General features: G+C 38.5%; 1 protein-coding gene across 1 annotated transcript in view; it reads left to right on the top strand.

Moving 5' to 3' along the window:
• Window positions 1-22815, top strand: part of LOC104539570 (DENN domain-containing protein 3-like) — a gene marked incomplete at its 3' end in the record, with an annotated part of 22912 nt that extends 97 nt beyond the window's left edge. Inside the window, exons 2-14 of the mRNA XM_010183139.1 lie at window positions 4522-4543; window positions 5382-5658; window positions 6223-6338; window positions 6839-6978; window positions 11066-11177; window positions 12470-12589; window positions 13395-13613; window positions 14750-14871; window positions 15330-15485; window positions 17750-17846; window positions 21147-21250; window positions 21561-21742; window positions 22294-22815. Of these exons, the coding sequence (XP_010181441.1) occupies window positions 4522-4543; window positions 5382-5658; window positions 6223-6338; window positions 6839-6978; window positions 11066-11177; window positions 12470-12589; window positions 13395-13613; window positions 14750-14871; window positions 15330-15485; window positions 17750-17846; window positions 21147-21250; window positions 21561-21742; window positions 22294-22815 (2189 nt within the window). The remainder of the gene's footprint in view (window positions 1-4521; window positions 4544-5381; window positions 5659-6222; window positions 6339-6838; window positions 6979-11065; window positions 11178-12469; window positions 12590-13394; window positions 13614-14749; window positions 14872-15329; window positions 15486-17749; window positions 17847-21146; window positions 21251-21560; window positions 21743-22293) is intronic.
• Window positions 22816-23025: the final 210 nt, after the last annotated feature.

Genomic DNA, 23025 nt, shown 5'->3' with positions numbered 1-23025 from the left:
AAGGGAGCGCGGGGTGGGCGGGCTCGGCGGTGCCCCCGTTGCTCTGTGGGGCAGCTTCTGTCAGCGCGGTTTTCTGCTCGGAGTCTGACCCGGGTCAGCTTCTCCCTGGCCAGGCCTGTCCTCTTGTACGGACTTAAGTGAAACTATGGAGTTGCCTTACTGTTATCAGCGGGTAGAGCAGAAATACTTTAAAGAAAACTTGTTTTGACAGGAGATCATCAACAAAGTGAGGATAATTTGGTAGCAGCGTTAAGTAATTACACTTTTGCAAAAATCTGAGTTTAGCCGAGGAACGCAGTGTAGCTTTATATAAGCAGGAACAACAAAATGATTGAACAATGCATGTCCTTCACTGGATGAGATCACATTTCCCATCCTCTGTTGAAGATAAAAGGTAGGGGAATAAATCTTGGTAACTTTAACCTTAGGACAACAGGAGGTCTAAATCCCTGTGAGCTTAGTGCTCCGAATTTGGCACAAGCTGAGCAATTCAGATAAGGCAGAAGTTGCTGGGTAGGTTTCTGCTTTGAATATGTGGTTTATAATTTGTTTATGACTATAGCCACTTCACATGTGAGTTAACAATTAAAAGTCCTTTTCCAGATTTTGCTTTGTTCAGACACACCGATGGTTTTGTTGGGTACCTGCGAGCGGCCGCGCTGCGCGAGTAGCTGTGGTGCCCGCACGTGCTGCAAAGCCAAGCTGCTCCCAGGGCTCGTGGTTGTCTTGCTTGAACTTGAATTTGATTGCGCGGTCTAATAGCATTAGATAAAGAAGCCTTTGTTAAACTTGTTGCTCCTCACTCGCTCAGGCGACGGCTTTTGCTGATGTCAGCTTCTTAAGCGTTATCAGCTACACAGAGGTGCAAATTCCAGGACCTCATTCATGTGTATATTCAAGTTGAGGAAGTAGTTGTGCTATAAATGTAACCGCCAGACTTTTAAAATTGGTGTGGAGGTGTTGTTTTGGCATCTGTGTGAGAAGTAAACCAAAAGAAGGGGAATTTCTTTTTCATTCCAGTCAGCTCAGTTTGATCTCATTGCTTCCAAAACCCCGTAGAACAACAAATAACAAAATTTGTTACAAAACTTAGGAGCCATTCCTGTATTCCAATTGCACTACAGATTTTGAATTGTTTCTTTCCTCAAGGTATAAAATGGAGTGTTAGAAAGGAAAGTAGTCTCTACACTTGTCAATATTAACTATAGTCATGTCCCTGCAAGCTGTTACATCACAGGGATTTCAATCACTGCCTTAGGGCATGTTTATAGATTTACTCCACTTCCTTCTTCTTCTGCAGCACTATCTACATGAGGAAATGATGGAATATATTTTGTGTCTAATTTCCTTTAATGTAGAAAGAAGAGACCTTATTGGCAGAAAATAAGAACATTTCAGTGGAAAGTAGTGGACCTCTGATGATATTTACAGATGAAACAACAGGGTAAAAATCTTGACAGTGCTTCAGATCTTGCTCTTGAAAGTGTGCTTGTGTATTCTTAACTTTATTGTAGTATAGAGTAGTAAAGTCAAAGAAGTCAGTGGGAACATGATATAAACTACTCCCAAAGAAAGAAAAGTCTTATATGACTGACCTGTTGTCGATGGGGATTCCAGGAACAAAGATACTGAAGTTCATGGAACTGAAGTTTCTGGGCTGTCATTCATCAGTTGTCCTTATTGCCAAGATAATAATCACTTTTCAATTTGAATAGATCAAAGGCTGCTATTTTCAGATAGAGAAGACTTTTTTAGTGTTGGAAGTGTGTATTTTGTAAGAATGAGCATCTTCGGTAACACTTCAGCTGTAAAGCTGGGTTTTGATATGGCAAGTGTGATGTGTAAGCTGTCTATGAGATGTCTCAGATCTTCCTATCGGCTCCATCGTGAGGTTCTGTATTTGCCTACTGCAGTAAGTGGTACAGATCTTGTCTCTTACAGTGTCAGCCTTGCACTCTCTGGCCACGCTGATGCAGACATAACCACTAAATCAATTTTTTCATTCTTCTGTCATGCCCCCCTGGGTGTCAAGAAAGAAATGAGATGTGATCAAGTTGAGTGTGAGTCAGCAGTGTGCACCTGTGGCAGTGAAAAGTAACTGCATAATGGCCTGCATCATCAGGACCATAGCTCAGTGCCAAAGAGAAGGGATTATTGTTGTTGTTGTTATTACTCAGCACTCTTCAGGTCACATCTGGAATACTGCCTCACATTTGAGTATCTTGATACTCAAGAACTGCTGACAAGTGGGGCCGAGACCAGAAGAAGCTAAGCTATATGAGGGCTGGTGCACAAGGGGGGTGAAAAAATCACCTTCCTGAGGGATTTCTGAGACTTGGCTGGACGAGACCTAGAGCATCCTGATCTGCCTTCAAACTTATCATTGCTTTGAACAAAGAGTTGCACTAGAACATCCAGATGTCGCTTTCAGCTTATTTTCTTAAGGCTTCATACTTTGTCCTGCCCAATTATTCCTTAAAGAAGCTAGTTTTTTCATAGAATCACAGAATGGTTGGAAGGGTTGGAAGAGACCTTAAAGCTCTCCCAGTCCAACCCCTGCCATGGGCAGGGACACCTCCCACCAGCCCAGGCTGCTCAAAGCTCCATCCAGCCTGGCCTTCGACACTTCCAGGGAGGGGGCATCAACAGCTTCCCTGGGCAACCTGTGCCAGTGTCTCACCACCCTCACAGGGAAGAATTTCTTCCTAATATCTAATCCAAATCTACCCTCTTTCAGTTTAAAACAGTTACCCCTCATCCTATCACTACACTCCCTGACAGAGTCTTCCCTATCTTCCCTGTAGGCCCTCTTCAGGTACTGAAAGTCTGCTACAAGGTCTCCCTGGAGCTGCCTTTTCTACAGGCTGAACAACCCCAAATCTCTCAGCCTGTCACCATAGAAGAGGTGCTCCAGCCCCCTGACATGACATGCAAAATAAAATTAACTTCTTCAGTGATGGGAAGAGGAGAATGAGATCAAGGAAACACCAAGTAGTTGAGATCACACTCCACCATCTGTGGTTTCAAAACACTACTTTTTTATGTCTGAAATAGTGCAGTCATAAAAAAGTCTGTCTCTTATCCATGTCATATATGGCACTGTTGTTACAGGAACATAATAAGTAAATGGAAATGGAATAAAATCCCTGACTTCTGGCATCTTGCAGAATTGCAGGAAAGAAAAGGCGTTAGTGTTTGTACAGAGCTATGTATGATGCAAGGACATTTGATAGTAAAAAGCGAAAGGAGAGACGCGTTTCAAAATTAAGAAGTAACAGTAGAAGCAGAGAACAGAAAATGTTCAAAGAGTAGTAGAAACAAGTGCATATTGTTCTGTTGCTGCATATTCACTATCCCTGAACTGAAAGGGTAAGAAAATAAGACTTCGGCCGTAGATGTTAATATGAGCTGACTTGCATGCTGATGACTGAGTCACTGGGTCAGTGACAATGCTGACAGTGCTGTTTTGTGGAGAAAAAAAAGTGATCTTTAATGCCTCTGTTGTAGTTCAAGACATCAAGGACCTGCCATTTTAGAAGCTGTTACACTGTGAGGCTTTTAAATTGCTGGCTGTCATCCAGCACTGTGTAGCACAGAGATGCCTTCAATGTAAGTCAGGGATTGCCCTGTCAAAGCAACTTTTGTCCAAAAACCTCTGCAGGGCTAATCTGCCAAGTTAAGGTTGCTACTGTTTGAGTAGGTCTGTGTTTTTTCTTGCATAACAGCCTCATGGCAGAGCCTTAATTCTTCATTTCCTTCTGAAATGTTTAGCTGCATCTTATTTTGAGAGTGATCATGTTGGATTTATCTGCATTTCCATTTTTTTTTCTCTTGAAATGCATGTCAGCTGCCAGCTAAGGAAGGAAAGTGACACTTGAAGTTTTTAGCATGACAGGATATGGCATTCAGTACACAAATCTGTAATGTGCTTTTAAAAATCATTGCTATATTTTGATTTTCCCAGTGGATACTAATCTGAACTTTTACCTTTTCCACTGTAATTTCTTTCTAGTTCAGACTCTGTGTGTTCATTAAAAGGGTTTTTTAACTTCTTATTACTTCTTCCAAGTATTCTATTATAGAATATGGCGAAGCTTAAGATACAATAACTAATATATAATGAAGATAAGTATTCCTTCTCAATTTTCCTGTCATGCTCAAATGTGAGGAAGATTACTGGACCCATCTCCTAGGACAAATAAGATGAGACTTTCTGTCCCAAAACTTGGGCGGTGAAAGATTGGCTTCAGTGAAGCAATGGGGCTTTGCACGTTATAGCTGCTTTTAAAAGTAGGGAAATGATGAAAGAGGCCAGCACTGGTTCTCAAGGAATATCTTAAATACAAGTAATACCAATACCTCATGTCTGAAGGTAAAAGCTGCATGTGTGCCTCATCCGTTTTTGAAGCAGATAGCAAAAGGTTGAAAACGAAACGGCTTTTTAGCCACAGTGGGGCTCGCCTTTCCTGTTTCCAAATATCCGTTGACCTAAAGCTTTTACTTGCTGTTTTGACCTTACAGGAAGAATTCAAATTGCAGTAAAGTAATTGAAAATGCAGCTCTACTACATGGTTAAGAATACAAAAAGTGCTCCCAAGTATGGGAAATCTCTTCTTCTGATCACTTCTTTCATAGGTTTTTCATAGCAGGGCAGCAAGGGCTTTCAGTGCTGCCTACTAAAAATGTTGTAATTTTATACATGCTCTTGGGATGCCTGTTCCACTTAGTCATCAGTATATGGAGAAATTTTCATGACTTCATGTTTTACAGTGTCTTAAAATCGTGTTTATTTTAACAGTGATTGTAATTCTTAATTGTATTTTCTTAATTGCCTTATAAAGTTAAAAGTTGTCTTGTGAAAGCTTGTGTGGTTTTGTGGTTTTTTCCTTTTTTTCTTTCTTTTTTGTTCATTTTTTTTCTGTAGCAGTTATTCTAAGATAAAATGTAGCTTTTCCTAAAATTGAAGAATGACTTATCTAGAGAGTTCAGATGTCCTTTTTTGTTTTCATATATGTGTTGCCTGCTTTCTCTTACTGACTGTGTGTTTTAAGTACAGCTTATGCTTAATCCTAACACTTCAAAGGAGGAAATATCATATTTGATATTTGTTAGTTTTCGTATGCCAAAGGCATAATGGTGATGTAGTGCACTTTGAATCATGAAGAATGATTCTTTGCCTACTGAAAATGTCCACAGTATTCCCCTTGCACTAACATATGTAAAGCAAGAAATTAGAAGGAAAAAATGAATTATTTAGGAAGAAGAAAAGAATGTATTCTAAACCCACAGTTCTAGGAGTAGAGACAAAACAGGGCTAAAAATTGTTTAAAAAAACTAGCAGGATGAATCTCGACTTAGTGGTTGTTTTTTTGCTTTTATAGGGTACTCAAAGAAAACTGAAAAGCCTTCCTCCCCTTGATCCAGAAGTTCTCTCTGTATTTGTGCCTCCATTTATCAGCAGAGATGATATTCAGGTGACCAATACAATTGGTAATAACTTGAATAAAAGTAAACGCCGGTCCTTCCGAAAGAAGAAAGAGAGACCGAAGATTGAAAATGTCAAGAGCCTCAATGGGGAGCAGAAAGCACCTGACACTGAAGATATTACAGTTCCAAAGGACATTGATCTTATCGGTTTGCCACAGCTATGCTTCCCAGGTATGCTAGAGTTCACACTTCTTAATGAAAACTGTTCTAATATGTATTTATTGACCCATAGTGCAGCCTTTTATCTTTGTTTTTATGGTCAACTCTGTATTTCACAGTATAAAAAAATGTGTCTGCATGTGAGAAGGTCAGTGATGGAAGCAGCTGGTACCTGCATGGGGTGCCCTGAGCCTGTGTGGCTATGTTGTGTGAAACAGATCTGTTGGCAGTAGTAGCTGCAACATCTGCAAGAAAGGGAAACTGAAAGTCCATTTAATCTAAGATGGGTTTTTTGAAAGAAGAAGAAGAAAAAAAGCCAACAAAACCCATCTATTGTATTTTGCCACTTAAAATGCAGAATAATTACATAATATTTCTGCTTTTTCAGTAATGCGCAGCTTACAGCCTTTGTAACAGCCCTTAGATCAAATGGACTGTACATGTGCATTTTAATCCCTTAAAATGAGACATTTCTCTTGAAATTAAGTGGAAATGTGCAGTATTTGTCATGAGCCGCTTTTCAAGCAACTGTAGTTAAATATGTAGTTTAAAAAAACGTTTCTGCTTTCATTGCAGGAGGACTTTATGCAACTTCTGAATCAAAAGAGGACCACATTCATTTCCTGGTCTTCACAGATGTCTGTGGTAACAGAACATACGGTGTTGTTGCACAGTACTACCAGCCTATGCAAGTATGTTATTTAACTCATGCTTTTATTAAAACATATTAAAAGGTACAAAAGAACCTAAAACACTTTAAGGATAATGTCAGGTTTAATTTATGAAATTAGTTAACAGATATGTTTTTATGTTAGTAGTAATATAGAACAAATTATGCATCATGTTGCCATTGTAGATTAAGTACATTGAAACAGCATTGCATTAGGAAAAGCTTACAGATTTTGATTAGGAGTTCTGAATATTTAGGAGCAGACTTTGTCCCTTGGACATTTTATTTTGTCAAGATTATACCTTGTGTTGTTTCTAAGTATCTTTTGTGCTGAAATTCTTATTGATATATATGTCTAAGTCTTGTAGGCTGACATTTTTCTGAAGAGCTTAAGGGAGATAGACATCCAAATCCCCTTGAAATTTAGAGGGAATTGGGTTTCATATCTCTAGGGTTCTCAGGAAAATATCAGCCATGAATTCATGATTAACATAAACACATTAATCTGTAGTTTTCTTGCAGGATGGCTGTATTTCCTCGAATGGACAGGCCCACTGGGAATCTGCACAGACCGGGAAGATGCCCGTCTGTTTTGTGCCATTTGCTATCTGTGTTATATCCAGATACCCATATTTTAATGCCCTCAAGGATTGTCTCTCTTGGTAAGACTTGCTCTCCTGTGTGTTTCTCCTGGAAATAACTGTGCAGGTTTTTAATAGGTGAATTTGCATGATGTGCTCAGGATTGCTGCATAACGCTAAAACAGGCATTCATTTTAAGTTATAGCAGTGTGAGATGTGTGGGAGAGGAAAAGAAGAAATGCAATGTGAATGTTACCTAGACAGTAAGCACAGCTTTTAAATATCGAGGAAATTAGTTATGATGTTGTCTTTTTTTTCTTTCAGGTTTTTGGTAAGTCTAGAAAATACTCATTTGCAGGGAACAGATTTCTCAGAGAATTTGGGTTTTTTGGAAGAGGTTTAACTATAGTTTGCCATGCTGGTGAAAATCACTTGGAAAGCACAAAAAACTTTATAATGCAACAAATGTCATAAGAGCATTAATATATGTACTAATAAGCAGTTAATGACACTTTAACTAAATAATCCCAGTCACTTGAGGGACCACCGTGGTTACTTGGCTGTCTTAGCACTAGGAGGGAAAATATTAGGATACAGAGTACTTCACTGGTTAGAAACACTCAAATACTCAGCAGTGCAGATGAGTTAAAAGATAAGTGAACATGGGTCTGTCTTGTTATTTAGTTATTTAAATTATTTTGAGGTTTTATGTTGCTTTATTGTTAAATTGCTGGTTGGTACCTTGACTGGCTTTCCCTGGTTTAGATGAAGAGAGCCTTGGAGAAAGAAAGCATTGCCTGGCCCTTGGGCTGTTCAGATGCTGCCTCCAAAAAAGCTGTAATATCAGAAATGAGTCACTTTGGCAGCCCTTAAGCATGAGCAGACACCACTGATGCTGTTCATGCTACCTCTGCTCTGTGATTTCAATGTTTTATATAGTATATTCATAAATGACTAATCTCTGAAGTGAGACATCTCTGAGCTGGAAGAAGCAGTTAATTTGCAAGTGGATTTTTAAGCAGTCCAGTAAGGGAGAGGTGGTGAAATGTTCAGGAAAACCATGGAAAATTCCAGAGGTTACAAAAATATTTCTAGTTCCTGTGTATTGTTTAGAGCAGACAGGAACCAGGTGCAGTTAACTCCCTAGTGATGCAAACTTCTGCCTCTGGGTGGGTATTTTAAACATGATAATTAAATGTTTTTACCTTGATCATATATAGTAGGTTTTTGCACCTATTAACATCCAAGCTAAGTATTATGGATGGCTTTTCCCTTTAAGCTGAGTCTGTAGTGGTTTCTAAGGGGAGTTCAGATTTATCAATAACCTACCATCTAAGCTTTAAGTGATTTGTTAATATATGAATAGTTATAGGGGAGTTTAAGAGGACAATAACCTTCCACATTAGTACTGTGGTTGTCCTGGTCATTTAACAGGGGTATTTGTTAGACAGTTGCACAGCTCTTCTCTCTCCTTTTTGCTGTTGCATCTCGATGTAAGGTGCAAATGTGTGTAACTTGGCAGGAGAGGGGGAATCCAGGTGACAAAGCTGCCTTTGGTGCTGGCATTTCCCACTGTACTGGAAACTCAACTGATCAACTTTCCATTATATTTTCCTCTGTATTTTTTTAAAAAATTCATAATCATATTTTCCGGGATACTATTTGATAGATAATTGCAGAATATCTGCCCTTTTGTTTCTGTTTTGTTGTTAGCAAAAGTATTTCACTGTGCCAGAGTATACTTGTGTGGGAGGAAAGGAAGGGTTGGAGAGGCACTGTTTTTCCTTATTTTGATTTTGTTACTGAAACTTTTCCATATGGCTGGGATGTGGGACTGCTCTGAATGGAATGTAAGCAGTTAAAGACCTCAATGATGCATTTTGAGTGTAGTGCCCTGTACAGCTGGCGATGTTTCAGCTTTTTGTAACGTTATGAAACATTGACGTTATTTTCCTGTAAACCAGAAAGGCAGTTACTCTCATTTTGGATGCCTTAGCTGTAATCTTTGCTTTAATGGGTTAAAAATCTAATTAAATGTTTTAGTTGACCGAGTGTACTCAAGCAGTAGTGCCTCATGTACTTAACAAATAATAACGGGTTCAACAGTGCACTTGTATCCTTGGTATGCTTCAGTGGTATTTTGCAGGATGCTTCAACTGATGAATCATTCTGCGAATCTGGGGATTTGAAAACACTTGCTGGAGTACCTCAGACCACCTATTTAATGATGGTCTGATATTGAAGTGGCATCTAAAGCAGTTCAGCTTCCATTCAGGACCTTTTAGCAGCAAAAGATTTTATTTTCCTCCAGAATTCTGCTGTGTGTAGCTCATTTTCTCCAGGACCTGCAGTGCACAGGATTGCTTATAGGTGGGGTGGGTACTTCTTTTCATTCAGAAGTCCTCAAAGGTATTTTATCATTGTAAGCATTACCAGATAAAACCTGAGTTCCTAAATTTTTTCAGACGGCAACGTATAGTAGAAATCACAACTGAGTCCAAACTGAGATACAAAGGCAACATCAAACTATAAATCTACGTAGGTGCTTTGATCTACAAGGGGAACTTGCAAACTTTCATCATTGAAACAAAGGTCTTCATATTCAGTGTAATTAATTTTATAACTAATTAACATATTGCTAGCGTTCAGTGCTTCCAAATCTGGAACAATTTGACTGGAGTGTGTCTGCCTCTCTCCAAAGCAAGCAGATGTGCATCACGAGCCTTTCACAACACTGCGGCTGTTGCATTATTCTGCATCAGTATTTGAAAAGGTTCAGTTTTAAATTGAGAGGTTTTGGCGCTTTGCACAGGTAGTTTTACCTCAATCTGTTACAAGAAAAGTGAAATATTCCTGGCTGTAATCTCCTCCTGGATGAACTCCCATCTTAGATGAATGAATAGGCTCCGTTCAAACAGGAAATTTTCCAACCTGTGTGTTAGTCCTTTCAGCTGCCTTCAAAGGTGGAAGTGTGCAAATAGCTCCCAGTACAAAGTACTACTGAGGCAGTACAAAGGACCTATTCTTGCTTTCTGAAACATCTGTCTGTGGACAGTTAATAGAGGTAATGGAAGGTTCATAAACTCCTTAGCTCTCCGCTTTAATGTTTCAGAGATTACTTCATTTATTTCAGCAGACGTTTGCAGTGCCAGAGCTGTCAGTTGCTATTATGTGGTGTTAATGGGCACAGTGAGCTCTTATCGCCCTTTCTGTACATCTGCTGCTTTTTCAGCATCAGGGTCAGGTTGTTTCTATTGTAACACTTACTGGATGTGTTGATACGGGCTTTTTGCCTAAAAAAAAAGTAAATAAAGGCAGGTCTACCTATGCTGTTAGGCCACATCTAAGGCATTACCAAGTGTGACAGTATATTTGTTTAAATTGATGCCTCTATGTCTGGTTTACTTTGCTAATTCTTAAATTCCCATGCCTCCTGCCTTCTCTGCACCCCTGAATAGCTGGTGGGTTTTGTGGGGATATGTGTGACAGCCTAGTGCTCAGGCCAGGGCAGTTTCCAAATGTGAATTTAGTAAACTTAAGTGTCTTATTAATCCAATTAAAAGCTCATTAATCTATGACAGAATATTTTTGTTCAGGAAAAATGGCATACACAAATATAATATCCTGGATTCTAATATATCTCTTGACCTGTTCAGTTGCTGTCTAGACCCCTTCCTTCTTGAAGAGCAAATATTCTTCTGCAGGAAACCAGTAAAACTGCAAACTGAAATAGAACCTCAAGGGAGAATACAACCATATTAAGTTCCTAGTTTCTTTATATTTAGATTTGCAGGCTTTAAATGTTGGATTTTCTGAAGATTTGGGACTTATTTTTTTTGTGTATCTCAATTAGACACTTCCTTTAGCTGCATCTCACCTCTAGCTTTTCTTCGCTATCGTGAGACCCATGGTGCTGTCTGCATCCTCTGATACATATGATACAACAATACTTTATGCATGGAAGTAAAAAAAAGCTGCTTCTGACACAGCAGCATCATTAAAATTAAACAAAGCCACTGAAGTGTCTAATAAATTAGAAATTAATTAGCTGGAATAATAGCTTCATTGCTCCTAATAATTTTTTTTTAGTTCTAGGTTATGAGCAGAAAGGCTTTTTTTCTCTTTGCATGTTACTATGTATAAGTAATTTTCTGTGATTTAATTTCAGCTTGCTGGTGCAACTGCGACCTTACAAGGATTTAGATGTTGAGGAGCACATAAAAGAATTCACAGCAAAATTATTCTTAGTGCCCAGCCCGCCACCAGGACCACTCCACTTGGTAATTACTGATGCTGAATTTTGTGATTAACGTTGACATCTTATAAAGCACTAAGATGTTTTTTATAAACTGGGGGGACATTCTCCACTGTCAGGTCGTACTTGCTGATGTGAAACTGATCTCAATACCTGTGCTGTGAAAATAAGGGTATGCATTATGAGTGCATAAAATAACTGTGCCCAGGGTGCAGGCTTGAGCACTGCCATACCAGTTGGTCATGCTGTTTAATTTTTAATAATTTTCTGGGAAGAATTTGGCTCATGCCAAGTTTTTTCTGTCTGACATGGTATGTGGGTAGATCTGAGGACAGCATAACTTAATTTTGGGTTCTAGAGGGGCAGCCCACATAATCTCTACTGCAAGTGGCTGGGTGCTCCAGTCTGTAACTACGCTATAAGAATGGAAGTTTATCTTTCACCTCAACCATGGCTATCTCCTTGAATACACATATATAAACTGCAGTAAATCATGTAACTATCACTTGGCCAAGTATGGGAGTTCCCTATCTTGTGTCTGATATCAAGACATGCTGCCTGATCAGTTGCTGGAACAACACGTACAGCTCTGGACTTGTTCTTTTCTTGTGTCTGAGGGACTCTTGAGAAGAGTTTGTGGTGGATGAAATGTTCTGGTGAGTGGATTAAATATTCTGGATTGGCTGCTGCTTGGATTGGAGTTAACTGAGAGGAGAAACTCACATGAACATTTATATTCAGTGTAGAAACTGCTATGTGTGGACTGTGTTTCTTCTTTATAACCATTCCCAAGTCAAGCTGGATGTTTGCTGAGTCAGGGATTTCACCCCACTGTCTCTTTTGTTTACTGAAATGGCTTCTAGGGAGGCAGTGCTTCAGACATGGATGTCTCCTTAGCTGCTTTCCTTGACCCTGGGATGAAGGTTTAGGAGTGGAGGAAAAAATAGCATAGCTGGAAAATTGAATGAATGGCTAAATGAGCTGCTAAGCGCTGAAACACACAGCATGTGCAGAATCTGACCCCCAGAGATTTGAGCTGGAGTATTTGAAACATTGAAAGATACATATTTAAGGTTTTATTGGCTACACAGCCTATGAGACTGAAAGGAGACAAAGTTCATGTTAATCTTTCAAACTAATTATTACGTCTTTTATCATTTCCCTTTCTTTCTGTTTCATTTTTCTGAAGTATGCAAATATCTGTCTTCTTGCTTTCAGTTAATGGTAATCTTTTGTAGTTGGAACTGAAACTCTGAATTAAATGTGGTATGGGAATAGTTTCATGAAGAAGTAAATGGAAAACATCTGTTATTACAGGTATTTAATATGAAACCACTTCAAATAATAATTCCTTCACGAGAGGATCCGGACAGCCCAATTATTGACTTGGATCTTCACCTTCCCTTGCTGTGTTTCAAGCCAGAGCAGGTGCTACAGGTAAAACTAACTGATACTTTAAAATGTATTAGAAAGTGACAGTACTGGTAATTTGTGGTTTGAAAAAAATCAAGGTGTTTAGTTAGCAAAAAAACCCAACCAAAAAATTAATCCCAGAAATTCAAAATAGTGTTAGTTCTGTGTATTAGACATATGGCACAATAAAATATACTTCTTATTAAAATATTTCATTATTTATAGACTAGAATTAGATTAAGGCATATTGGATTTCTTCTGTTGTTTAGCAATAAGTGTTGAATTTCTTAAGAGTATATTTTAAAATATAAATGGTCAAGCCAACTGACAGATTTGATTTTGAATTCTCAGTACCTGCATTTCTACAAGATTCATAAGAACCTTTTTCATGTGGAAGGGACCTGTAGGATGGATTAGTAACAGTTGAAAGACAAGAAAATGCAATAAGCTGTTTGCAAACTTTTTCAGTGCTTCTTAGAATCTTATAATGATTTTGGCTTGGAGTGTCCTTTGTAGGTTTCCTGATGCAATTCCCTGGTCAAAGGCCACCTATGAAGTAAAATTACGTTGCTCAAGATCATTGACGTTGGTGACAAAACTCTCACTGACTTCCACTGTCACTTAATTTTCCTCTCCTTTTCTGTTTTCTTCTTGGCTTTGTAAGAATCTTTAAGTGGGCATTATTTCACTTTATAAATATATAAGGTAGCTATTAAAACAACAGAAGTTGTGAGGCCGAGTTTCCCAAGCAGATGCAATATTTGTGCATGTGTCGTATGTCCTAGTTACAACTCTTGGTTAACTTTTATGATTTTGGGTTTTTTCCCAGGTTATGACCTGCATTTTGACCGAGCAGAGAATCGTTTTCTTCTCTTCTGATTGGGCTCTGCTGACACTTGTTGCTGAATGCTTTATGCTGTACCTTCATCCTCTTCAGTGGCAACACACTTTTGTGCCTATTCTGTCTCGTCACATGCTGGATTTCGTAATGGCCCCAACGTCTTTTCTTATGGGATGTCATATTGATCATTTTGAAGAAGTTAGCACGGTATGTTATAGACTTACCACTCTTGCTGTTCACTTCCAGTGCGTTTGTCCCCTTATTTCTTTCAGATGCATTCAGAAACTTGCTTTTGTTATTTAGGTGTGTGAGAAATGAAGAAATTAAGAGCAGTGGAACCCTACTGATGTGACCACTGGCTCATGGGATAAAGCTTATTGTTGTATCTCATTACCTTTCTATTCTTTGCAGGGTAATATAATGATTTTTGTGAGTTCAGGTTTCATTTGGGGGGAAAAATTCTACTTATATGTTGTTTGTATAGTATGAAAACTTTCCATTCAGATTGGTGAGATTATTTTATAATTTTATTTTCATAATTATTTTATATTAAAGCTCGGAGTTGTGTGCGATGAATTAGATGCCTTTTCCAGACATCTGGGTTAAGAATTGAGCATGCACTTGAAAATAGTCTAAGGATGCTGCTGTTCCCCAGAGTGGAGTTAAGAAAGTAAAAACAGTGTAAATAATATAATCTTACAATTTTTCTGACTACGTTTTTGTCTTCTTTTTTCAGAACCTTATTTAGGCCTTTTTCAGTGGGTGTCATTAATCTTGGTTACCCCAAAAGATTTAAGAAAAACTCACCTTCATAGCGGAGGGCTAATGTGAATATACTTTATTTTGGGGGTGTCACATAGAGTTTCTGTGAGTGTTCAAAGTCAAGCACAGAAAAATTGTGTAAATTTATATAGATTAATCCACCTGATTATAAGCCAAAGCGAAAGTGGTACATCTAGGCATGTTCAGAATCAACAAATCCAGAGTTAAAATGAAGCAGATAAATATTTATATTAGTTAACAGTAACTGGTTGTGTTTAATGAATAGCTTTTCAGGGATAGGCTTAGAGATCCAGTATTAATTTAATACTATGTGAAGAGCGTATTAGGTTACTAAATTTTTATGTACTGAGATGAATATCTATGAATTAAATGATGTTTATTTTTCTTGAATATAATTGTTTAGTTACCCATACAATCTTGTAGTTGGGGAATAAAATCTGTCACTTTCTGGTTTATTTCCTTCCTGAAATAATTTGTTGTCTGAGAAGTACATAAAGTAAGAGCAAATGTTTTTACAATATAAGTATATTTACAGTCATTCTATTTTCTTTTGTTAAAAGGAAGCTGAAGATTTAATTCTGATTAATATAGATAATGGAAATATTACACACTCAAAACTGGCTGGAGAGGAATCTGAAATTCCAGATGTTCCAGTGCAAGCAGCGGAAACTTTCATAAAAAGGTGAAAAGATGTTGAAGTTGTGTTTATCTTGGTGCATAAATCACATTTGATGCTCTTTCTAAGTTTTTTATTTTATTATTTATTGTATTGTTTCATTCATATAAAACACAATATATTTGATAAGGGCAAACTGAAATTTTCAATTACTTAATATACAGCTAACTTTAATCAGTCATAATCACAACCATATTATTTTGCAACACCTAGAGTGCTTTTTTATAACTGATACGGATTCTTCTCTGAATTTTACTGTTCTTTACAAAGAAGATCAAGTGCACTGTGATTTACGTGTATGAGCAGGACTTCCAGGAATCTTGTTGGCCTGTCAACACTTGCAAATCAATCTTGTACTTTCTCGAGCTGTAAGATGCGTGAGGCCTAAATGACCTTTTCTTTAAAAGGAATGAAAAAAATTGTTGGTGTTAGGGTGTAACCTGATAATTTTCTACTCTGTCTAGAGTGGAGAGTCTTCAGCTGCATTATGATCTAGAGCTCTGCCACCTCCGAACCAGCACAGATCTTGGTGAACTCCAAACACGTAGAAGGGCTTGGCAACAGAAACTGAATACAGAAGTTCAGCAAATGACTTTGCAGTTAATTGTTAATATTTTCAGGTGGGTGGATATAGTAGTTTTTTATTATAAGAGCATATGGAACTGGTTAAGACACTTCCACTGTCATTGAAAATATGCTTTATTTTGTCTTACTTTATTTAGATATTCTCTAGGTATCTTAAGTTTTGTGAGGGAATATGAGAAAGAGGGCCTGCTAGCCTGCTGGGATGTCAGTAATTAATGTATGTACATAGACGTTGCTAGGACATCTTAGAGAAAATTGTGCTTATTTTGAGCTTATATGAAGATTCCAGGAAGAGGAGTGCAGGCCTCATATTTCTTGATTAGGAAAAGCTTAAGTCCCAGCAGGGATTTCAATTTGTAACTGGACACAGTCTTTGTCACTCTTATTAGAGGAAAATCAATTCAAACTGGGACAGAGTAGAATTGCTGAAAGCAGGACCAGGAGTTCAGAACACCTCGAGGTGTATTGGGTAACTGAAAAATTACTGAGAATGGCTGAGGTATCTGGAGAGTTCAACCACATGAGAAAGGAGGAGGAAGAAGAGCTGTTTAAGCTCAAGGACACTGTCTTGGCAAAAGAAATCGATATTTTAATGATGATGTAGAGTAGGTTTAGGGAGCCTTTTCACTAGAAGAAGGTCCAGCTATGCTAATTTTCCTTGTTCTTAATCTAATATAATGTGTTGATTCTCACAGTTGCTTTATCTTATCAGTTTGGGTACTAGTTGTAAATCCTGCTATTCCTTGGTTGTATTTGGGGACAGAATGGAAGTGTGATAGGTGATTTGTACAGAAAAGCACATGGATGGCTGGTTTGCATATGCTTCATTTCTTTTTACATAGATACTAACACACTTGACATGAAAATGAAACTGCCTACCTGGTATTTCTAAATAATCTGATTATAGGGACAGAGATCTGCAAATACTTGCGCAGATAACCATCCCCAGCTATTCCTTGCCGGAGATGGTGCTCCCCTTTGGTTCAGCTGCCAAATTGCTCACAGGAATCCTCCCTAACACTTTGAATCAGAAGGAGCTGGGTTAATTTTCGTAGTCCAAATACCAGCTCCAAATAACCTGCTCGGTTTTGTTAGATCAGCTTAGGGAGAGTTCATATACGTGGCTGAGCCCTCCAGGGAGGCAATAGCTGCTGGGTATGGAGGGATAGAACAGCTGTTACAGCCAGCACAGCTGGATGTACAAAATGAATGCATTTCCAACCTGATGTGCTACTGCTTTGGGATTTGGTGGATTTCAGTGTTTGGCAACAATGTGCTGCAGATAAAGATGAGAAGAAATGTGTTTTGCTGCTAACAGCTTGAACTCCTTAGTGCAATAAATGCTTGACTGTAAACAGTGAGCAGATGCTTTGCTCTCTAAGAGACAGTATCTTTTGCAAAGAGGTTGTTTCTTCTCTTGCTTTCTTTCTCTTTTTCTTCAAACTTTCTTTCTTTGTTCTTTTTTTCAGCCTTGTTTCTTCTGTCTTCTAATGCTCTATCTGCCAGCGTCCAGGAGTGAAGGAAAGTAAATCTCTGATGCAATTGTGCTGCCTGTTGTTACTCTCTTCAGTATTTTTTGTGTGTGTAGGTTCCACGTTTACAGCAAACAATGCTAAATTATGCAGAATTATATAGAACTATGTACTTTTGCTAACTATCTTTTTCCTGAACCCATATGGCTTGATAAACTGGTAATGGGCATTTATGACTCATCTGTGAAAGACAAGCCATGTATAGACCCTTTGTCAGGTCTGTGCATGGGTACAAGATTTCTCTTTTGCGCTTCCATTCAAATTTTAGCTCACCATTTTCTTCATTCATGTATTTTCATGGGAATTCTTTGTTTCTCAATACCCAGCATGAGTAGATGAAATAAGATGTCATAAAAAGAGCCCTGATTTTAGCCACTTGCACAGATCTAGCTTAAATAACTTATAATTTGATTTTTTTGTGCTCCAAATGGATTGTATATGTAAATGTATTTCTACGATTGGAACCTAACTCATGACTTAAATATATAGATTCTAAATACTAAAATTTTATTAAAATTGATCCCACAGACTCTAAGTGAATTTGCTGATTTCAAATGGCAGTGGCAGCAGGTAGCCTGTCTTACTTCTTATAAGAGTTTGCATTCTTTTCATATGATTCAGTAACTGAGATATTCATTAAAACTGAGTTTGCTTTCTGATGCTGCAGCGTATTTCTAGTAGTACCAGTGGGCTGCTGCTATTGCAAAAGTGCAACTTGCTTACCAATCTCCAAGTGTATTTATCTATTTATTTATTTTTCTCTCCAGGGAGGTTAAAGACCATCTAAATTATGAACACAGAGTGTTTAACAGTGAAGAATTTCTGAAAACAAGGGCAATCGGAGACCAGCCATTTTACAGAAAGGTAAATTTGGTGTTTAATAACAGATAATCACAACATATTTATCTCTATTTTAGGATTAATGCCAAATATTAAAAAATGGTCTCTGTTTGGTCTATGTGGTGCTGTTGAATCATCAACTTTCACAGAATGCTTTACAAAATTTATCTTTCTTACTGTAAACAGATAAAATAGTAGAGAGCAAGGTACTAAGTAATTCCAGAGCAAATGAAATGTAATTCCTTGGGGGTGAGATTAACCTATGGCAGATGGTCAGTAAAGCTACATCTAAACTGTATTTTAAGTGCAGGCACTTGTCCAAACCATTTGGACTGAAGCCCATATGTAGACATGAGTTTTCAGCAAGCCTGTGAGTGCAGCAGAAGGGAGCTCTAATGACACAAATCAAAGTACCTGCTTTATCTGCGGCCTGAGCAACAGGGCATGGAGCTGACAGTGCCTGCTTGGCTCCAGGCCATGGGCCTGTGTTGTGTCACTTCCCCCTCAGGTGGGATGAGGAGGAGAAAACATAACAAAAGGCTTGTGGGTTGAGACAAGGAAAGGGAGGGGTTATGGTCACCACTTATGGTCACCACTTATGGTCACAGGCAAAATCCTGTGGGAGGAGAAAAAAAAAACTATTTAATGTCTTACCACTCAAATCAAAGTAGAATAATGAGAATACAACCAGATCTTAAAATCAGCATCTTCCCCCAGCCCCTCCCTTCTTCCCAGACTCAGCTTTGCTCCCAATTTCTCTACCTCCTCCCTCTGCATGGCACAAGGGGATGGGGAATGGAGGTTCTGGTCAGTTTACATAATTGCAGAATATCAGGAGTTGGAAGGGACTTCGAAAGCTCATCCAGTCCAACCCCTGCCAGAGCAGGATCACCCAGACCAGCTCACACAGGAACACGTCCAGGCGGGTTTTGAATGACTGCAGAGAAGGAGACTCCACAACCTCTCTGGGCAGCCTGGGCCAGGGCTCTGTCACCCTTACACTAAAGAAGTTTTTCCTCATGTTCAGATTGAACCTTCTATGCTCCATCTTGCTCCCATTGCCCCTTGTCCTGTCATTGGACATCACAGAGCAGAGCCTGGCTCCTTCCTCCTGACACTCGCCCTTTACAAATTTATAAACAGTAATGAGGTCACCCCTCAGTCTCCTCTTCTCCAAGCTAAAGAGACCCAGCTCCCTCAGCCGCTCCTCAGAAGGGAGATGCTCCACTCCCTCCATCATCTTTGTGGCTCTGCACTGGACTCTTTCAAGCAATTCCCTGTCCTTGAACTGAGGGGCCCAGAACTGAACACGATATTCCAGATGTGGTCTGACCAGGGCAGAGTAGAGGGGAAGGAGAACCTCTCTGACCTACAACCACCCCCCTTCTGATACACCCCAGGATGGCGTTGGCCTTCTTGGCTTCAAGGGCACGTTGCTGGCACATGCTGTTTCTGCTGCTCCTTCCTCTTCAGGGATAGGGAGCATTCCTTGCTCTCTTCCTCTTCTCCAGCATGGGATCCTTCCTGCAGGAGATAGCCCTCCACAAACATCTCTGATGTGAGTCCTTCCCGTGGGCTGCAGCTTATTCATGAATTGCTGTAGTGTGGGTCCCTTCTGCGGTGTGCATTTCTTCCCACCAAGGTTGGTGAAGAAAGGAGGAGGAGGAAGCGTGCCAGAGCAGAGATTCTGCTGCAGCCCATGGTGAGATGACAAATTAAACAAATACAAATTAAGTTGTTTTATTTTCCCCAAGTTCAGTCTCTTTTTTGCCCATGACCGTAATTGGTGAGTGATCCCTCCCTCTCCTTGTCTCAACCCGTGAGCCTTTTGTTATATTTTCTCCTCCTCATCCCACCAGAGGTGGAGGAGTTACAAAAGATTTGTTCATTAACATCAACAGGCTGTGGTTGATAACACCTTTTCTTCATTTCCTGTTTTGTTCCCTGCTTCAAACATATGAGAAGAAAAGTTTCTGAACATCCATTTAAAGGAGATGTCAGTGTATGAGGAAAATGATCAGAAAAGTATCTCATTTTACTTCAGCGGTAGTTGCCAAACTGGGCAGAATATCTGACAATTCAAAAATAACAAAATGATGAATCCTAAATAGGAAACAGTGTTTGGATAAAGCTTGCAACACTAGCAAACATTCTTAAACACAAACAAACAAAATAATGAAAAAGAACCTATTAATACATCATCAGGAGAGAAATTAATCTGAAATATCCTGACCAGGATTGCAAATGAATAGAAACAAATATTGTCATTAGCAGTTTCTAATTCTATAAATAAAATAATGGCAATTTTTATGAGTTGAAATTTAATATTCATTTAAAATTCAGATGTGCACATGTAAGGCAAGCTTTGAGCAGTTGACTCACTTAAATACTAAATAACATAGTGGCAGGTTTGCTTTCAAGTAAATCTTAGAAGATGACGCAGCATGGAGTAGTTACTAGGGATAACTAAAGTATATTAACTCCAAAAATCATTAGAAAGGGCCCTTTCAATTCTGCGCCTTGTCATGTCCTGTACTTACAATTGCCAACAAAATACGCCACCTACTGGAGAAATAATGAAAAGCAAAAATCTTAATACTTCTGTAGATGCCATTTTACAGGACATGTTGCAAATGGATTGATGAGAGGCATCTTGAATAAGAATTGCCTATTTGTTGGTGAAATATTTTCATTAACTTCAGAGTATCTAGATTACCTATTAATCTTTACCATTCACTTTTTTAAAACATCATAGGAATACACTGATGTCTGATCAATTTTTGTTTTGTTTTATTTTCTAACTAAAAATTTTAGTTAAAAAATTATATTATGTGTGTCCTCTGATAGACTCCAAGCCTAACAGTGGTACTTTAGGCAAACCTCTGGGATAGATCAATAATCAAAGTAATTTTTCATAGTTACATTAAAAAATAAACGGTCTCTCTGTTAGTAAGTTTGTAAAGACTTTTTAATGGTGGCCTCTATCCTAAAAGTAGTAATTTGATCTTTTAGAATTTTTTTCTGGTTGGACCCCCCTCCCATAAGTACCTGAGCAGGGAATGATATTGGGGGTTACCTGGAGAAAAGATAACTCGCTTGTCTTGTCAGTTTGATGACATAATGTTAATTTAAAGTGCCACAGACTTATTATTTCAAACCATAGACAATATTATCAGCACCTGGATACAGGCAGGAACAGGTTTTGTGATTGCTACATGGAAAGTTCTCAGCTTTACATATGTAATGATAATAAAAATGAGTAAAGCATGCTAATAAAGATGTAATTTTGCAGTGATCCACAGTTAACCAGTTTGTGTCTCACAGGTTTTAGAGACCTACATGTTTCACTCTTTTCTTAAAGCTCGTCTGAACAGAAAGATGGATGCTTTCGCTCGGCTCGAGCTGAGTACCCAGTCTGAAGAGGACAGGTAAAGTTCTCTTATTCCTTATTTTGGTTTTGAATCTTCTGTTGAGATCAGTGATAAAAGTCGTGTTGACTCTGTTGATATGAGATCAGGTTATCAATGAATAGGATTATGACAAATTGATAGGCCATCTTATTAAGATTGCTATAAAAGGGTGATATGAGCATGTCCAGCCATGGATGTTGAAACTGTGAATTGGTCCTATAAATGTAATTTAATACTATTATACAGAAAAAAATAAAATCAAGTACTTTAATGTGTATGTATACTGAATTTTAAAACTAGTTACATAATTTTTTAAATTTTTTCTCAGATTTAACTTGATGTTTCATACCCCAAGAAGACTGACTATGGAGAAAATGGCTTCTAAGCGATTTAATCCCCAGTACATGATTAGTAGACGTATGGTGATCAGTATGCCTAATCTGCAAGATATCAAGCTGCCAGAGGGCCCCACTAGAAATTCCTCACTTCGAAGAATAGAAACGGGCGTTGGTAAGGGAAGAAAGTGTTGAATAAATACGGTGTTTTTTCTGTTGTCTTTCTGGGTGCCATCACTGAATAATATTCACAAAAACAGTGTCAGATGCTGGAAAGAAATGATGAGCTGGGTCATTTTGAGCTGGGACCTGTCTGTGCTGCTTCTTGCATGTTAAATCAGTCTGTGGTCTACTGTAAATTTTGCTGTACCACAGAAGACACAGTCTGACTGATATTGTAAAATTGCTTCCCGAGTGGGTTCTTACCCTCCTTATGTCCAGTTCTCTACTGCCTTTAAACATATCTATCTTTAACAAAGCAAGTCCTTTATAAAGTTAAGTCCTATATTAAGTCAAAATATTAATATTATTAGATTAGGGAATATTCTGATAATAAGCACAATGGATTTAGAAATCTATTTGTGTCCCTAGCACAACTGTAATCTCACTTGACTTTCATGTGATTTAATTGCTTGTTGCCGTGATGCTTTTTGTTGTTTGTGGTGTTGCTGGTTGTGAAGATACTCACACTTGTACTAATCAATGTACTTTTTTCTTTCTTTTTAGCTGTGAAAATGCCCTCCAAATCAGTCAGTATGTTCAAAATCCCAGAAATTCACTTTCCTCTGATGTCCCAGTGTGTTCACTCCTACTATACTGACTTCTTCAACCATCTCAGCAAAGCTATCAATACTTTACCACCCGATAACTCAGCGTTGCTGGCAAGGTACTTCTACCTCCGGGGACTTATTAGTTTGATGCAAGGAAAACTACTAAATGCACTTTCTGACTTTCAGAACCTAGATAAAACAGACTTAAGAATTTTCCCTACTGATCTTGTAAGAAAAATAGTGGAAACCCTGTCTCCTCCTGAGCGTTCTCAAGCAGACCGCAAACCCGAGCTGAAGAAGCTGATAAGTCGAGTGATGGAAAAACAAAGAGAAGTTGTGAAAACAGATGACCACGTGAAAAATTTTGAATTGCCAAAAACACACATGCAACTGGACGATTTTGTGAAGCGAATCCAGGAGTCTGGGATTGTCAGAGATATTGACACTATACATCGGTTATTTGATGCCCTAACAGTAGGTGAGTATAAGATGCATTTTTAGTGACCATCTGCATTGGTGCAATGACAATTTCCAACCGTCTTTTTTGTCTCCAACTGTTTTTAGTTATTAATCAACATTTTCTGGGCCCCTAAAAACTCACAACGTGTGAGCTGTATGGACAGTGCTATTTAATCAGGGTCATTATGAAGAATAGATTTAATGTCTACGTACATAAATATATGTGCAT

The sequence above is a fragment of the Mesitornis unicolor genome, unplaced genomic scaffold (genome assembly GCF_000695765.1).
Source record: "Mesitornis unicolor isolate BGI_N332 unplaced genomic scaffold, ASM69576v1 scaffold5294, whole genome shotgun sequence".
NCBI classification, from domain to species: domain Eukaryota; kingdom Metazoa; phylum Chordata; class Aves; order Mesitornithiformes; family Mesitornithidae; genus Mesitornis; species Mesitornis unicolor.
The sequence above is the reverse complement of the archived record's forward strand: the minus strand, read 5'-3'. Positions and strand labels throughout refer to the sequence as shown.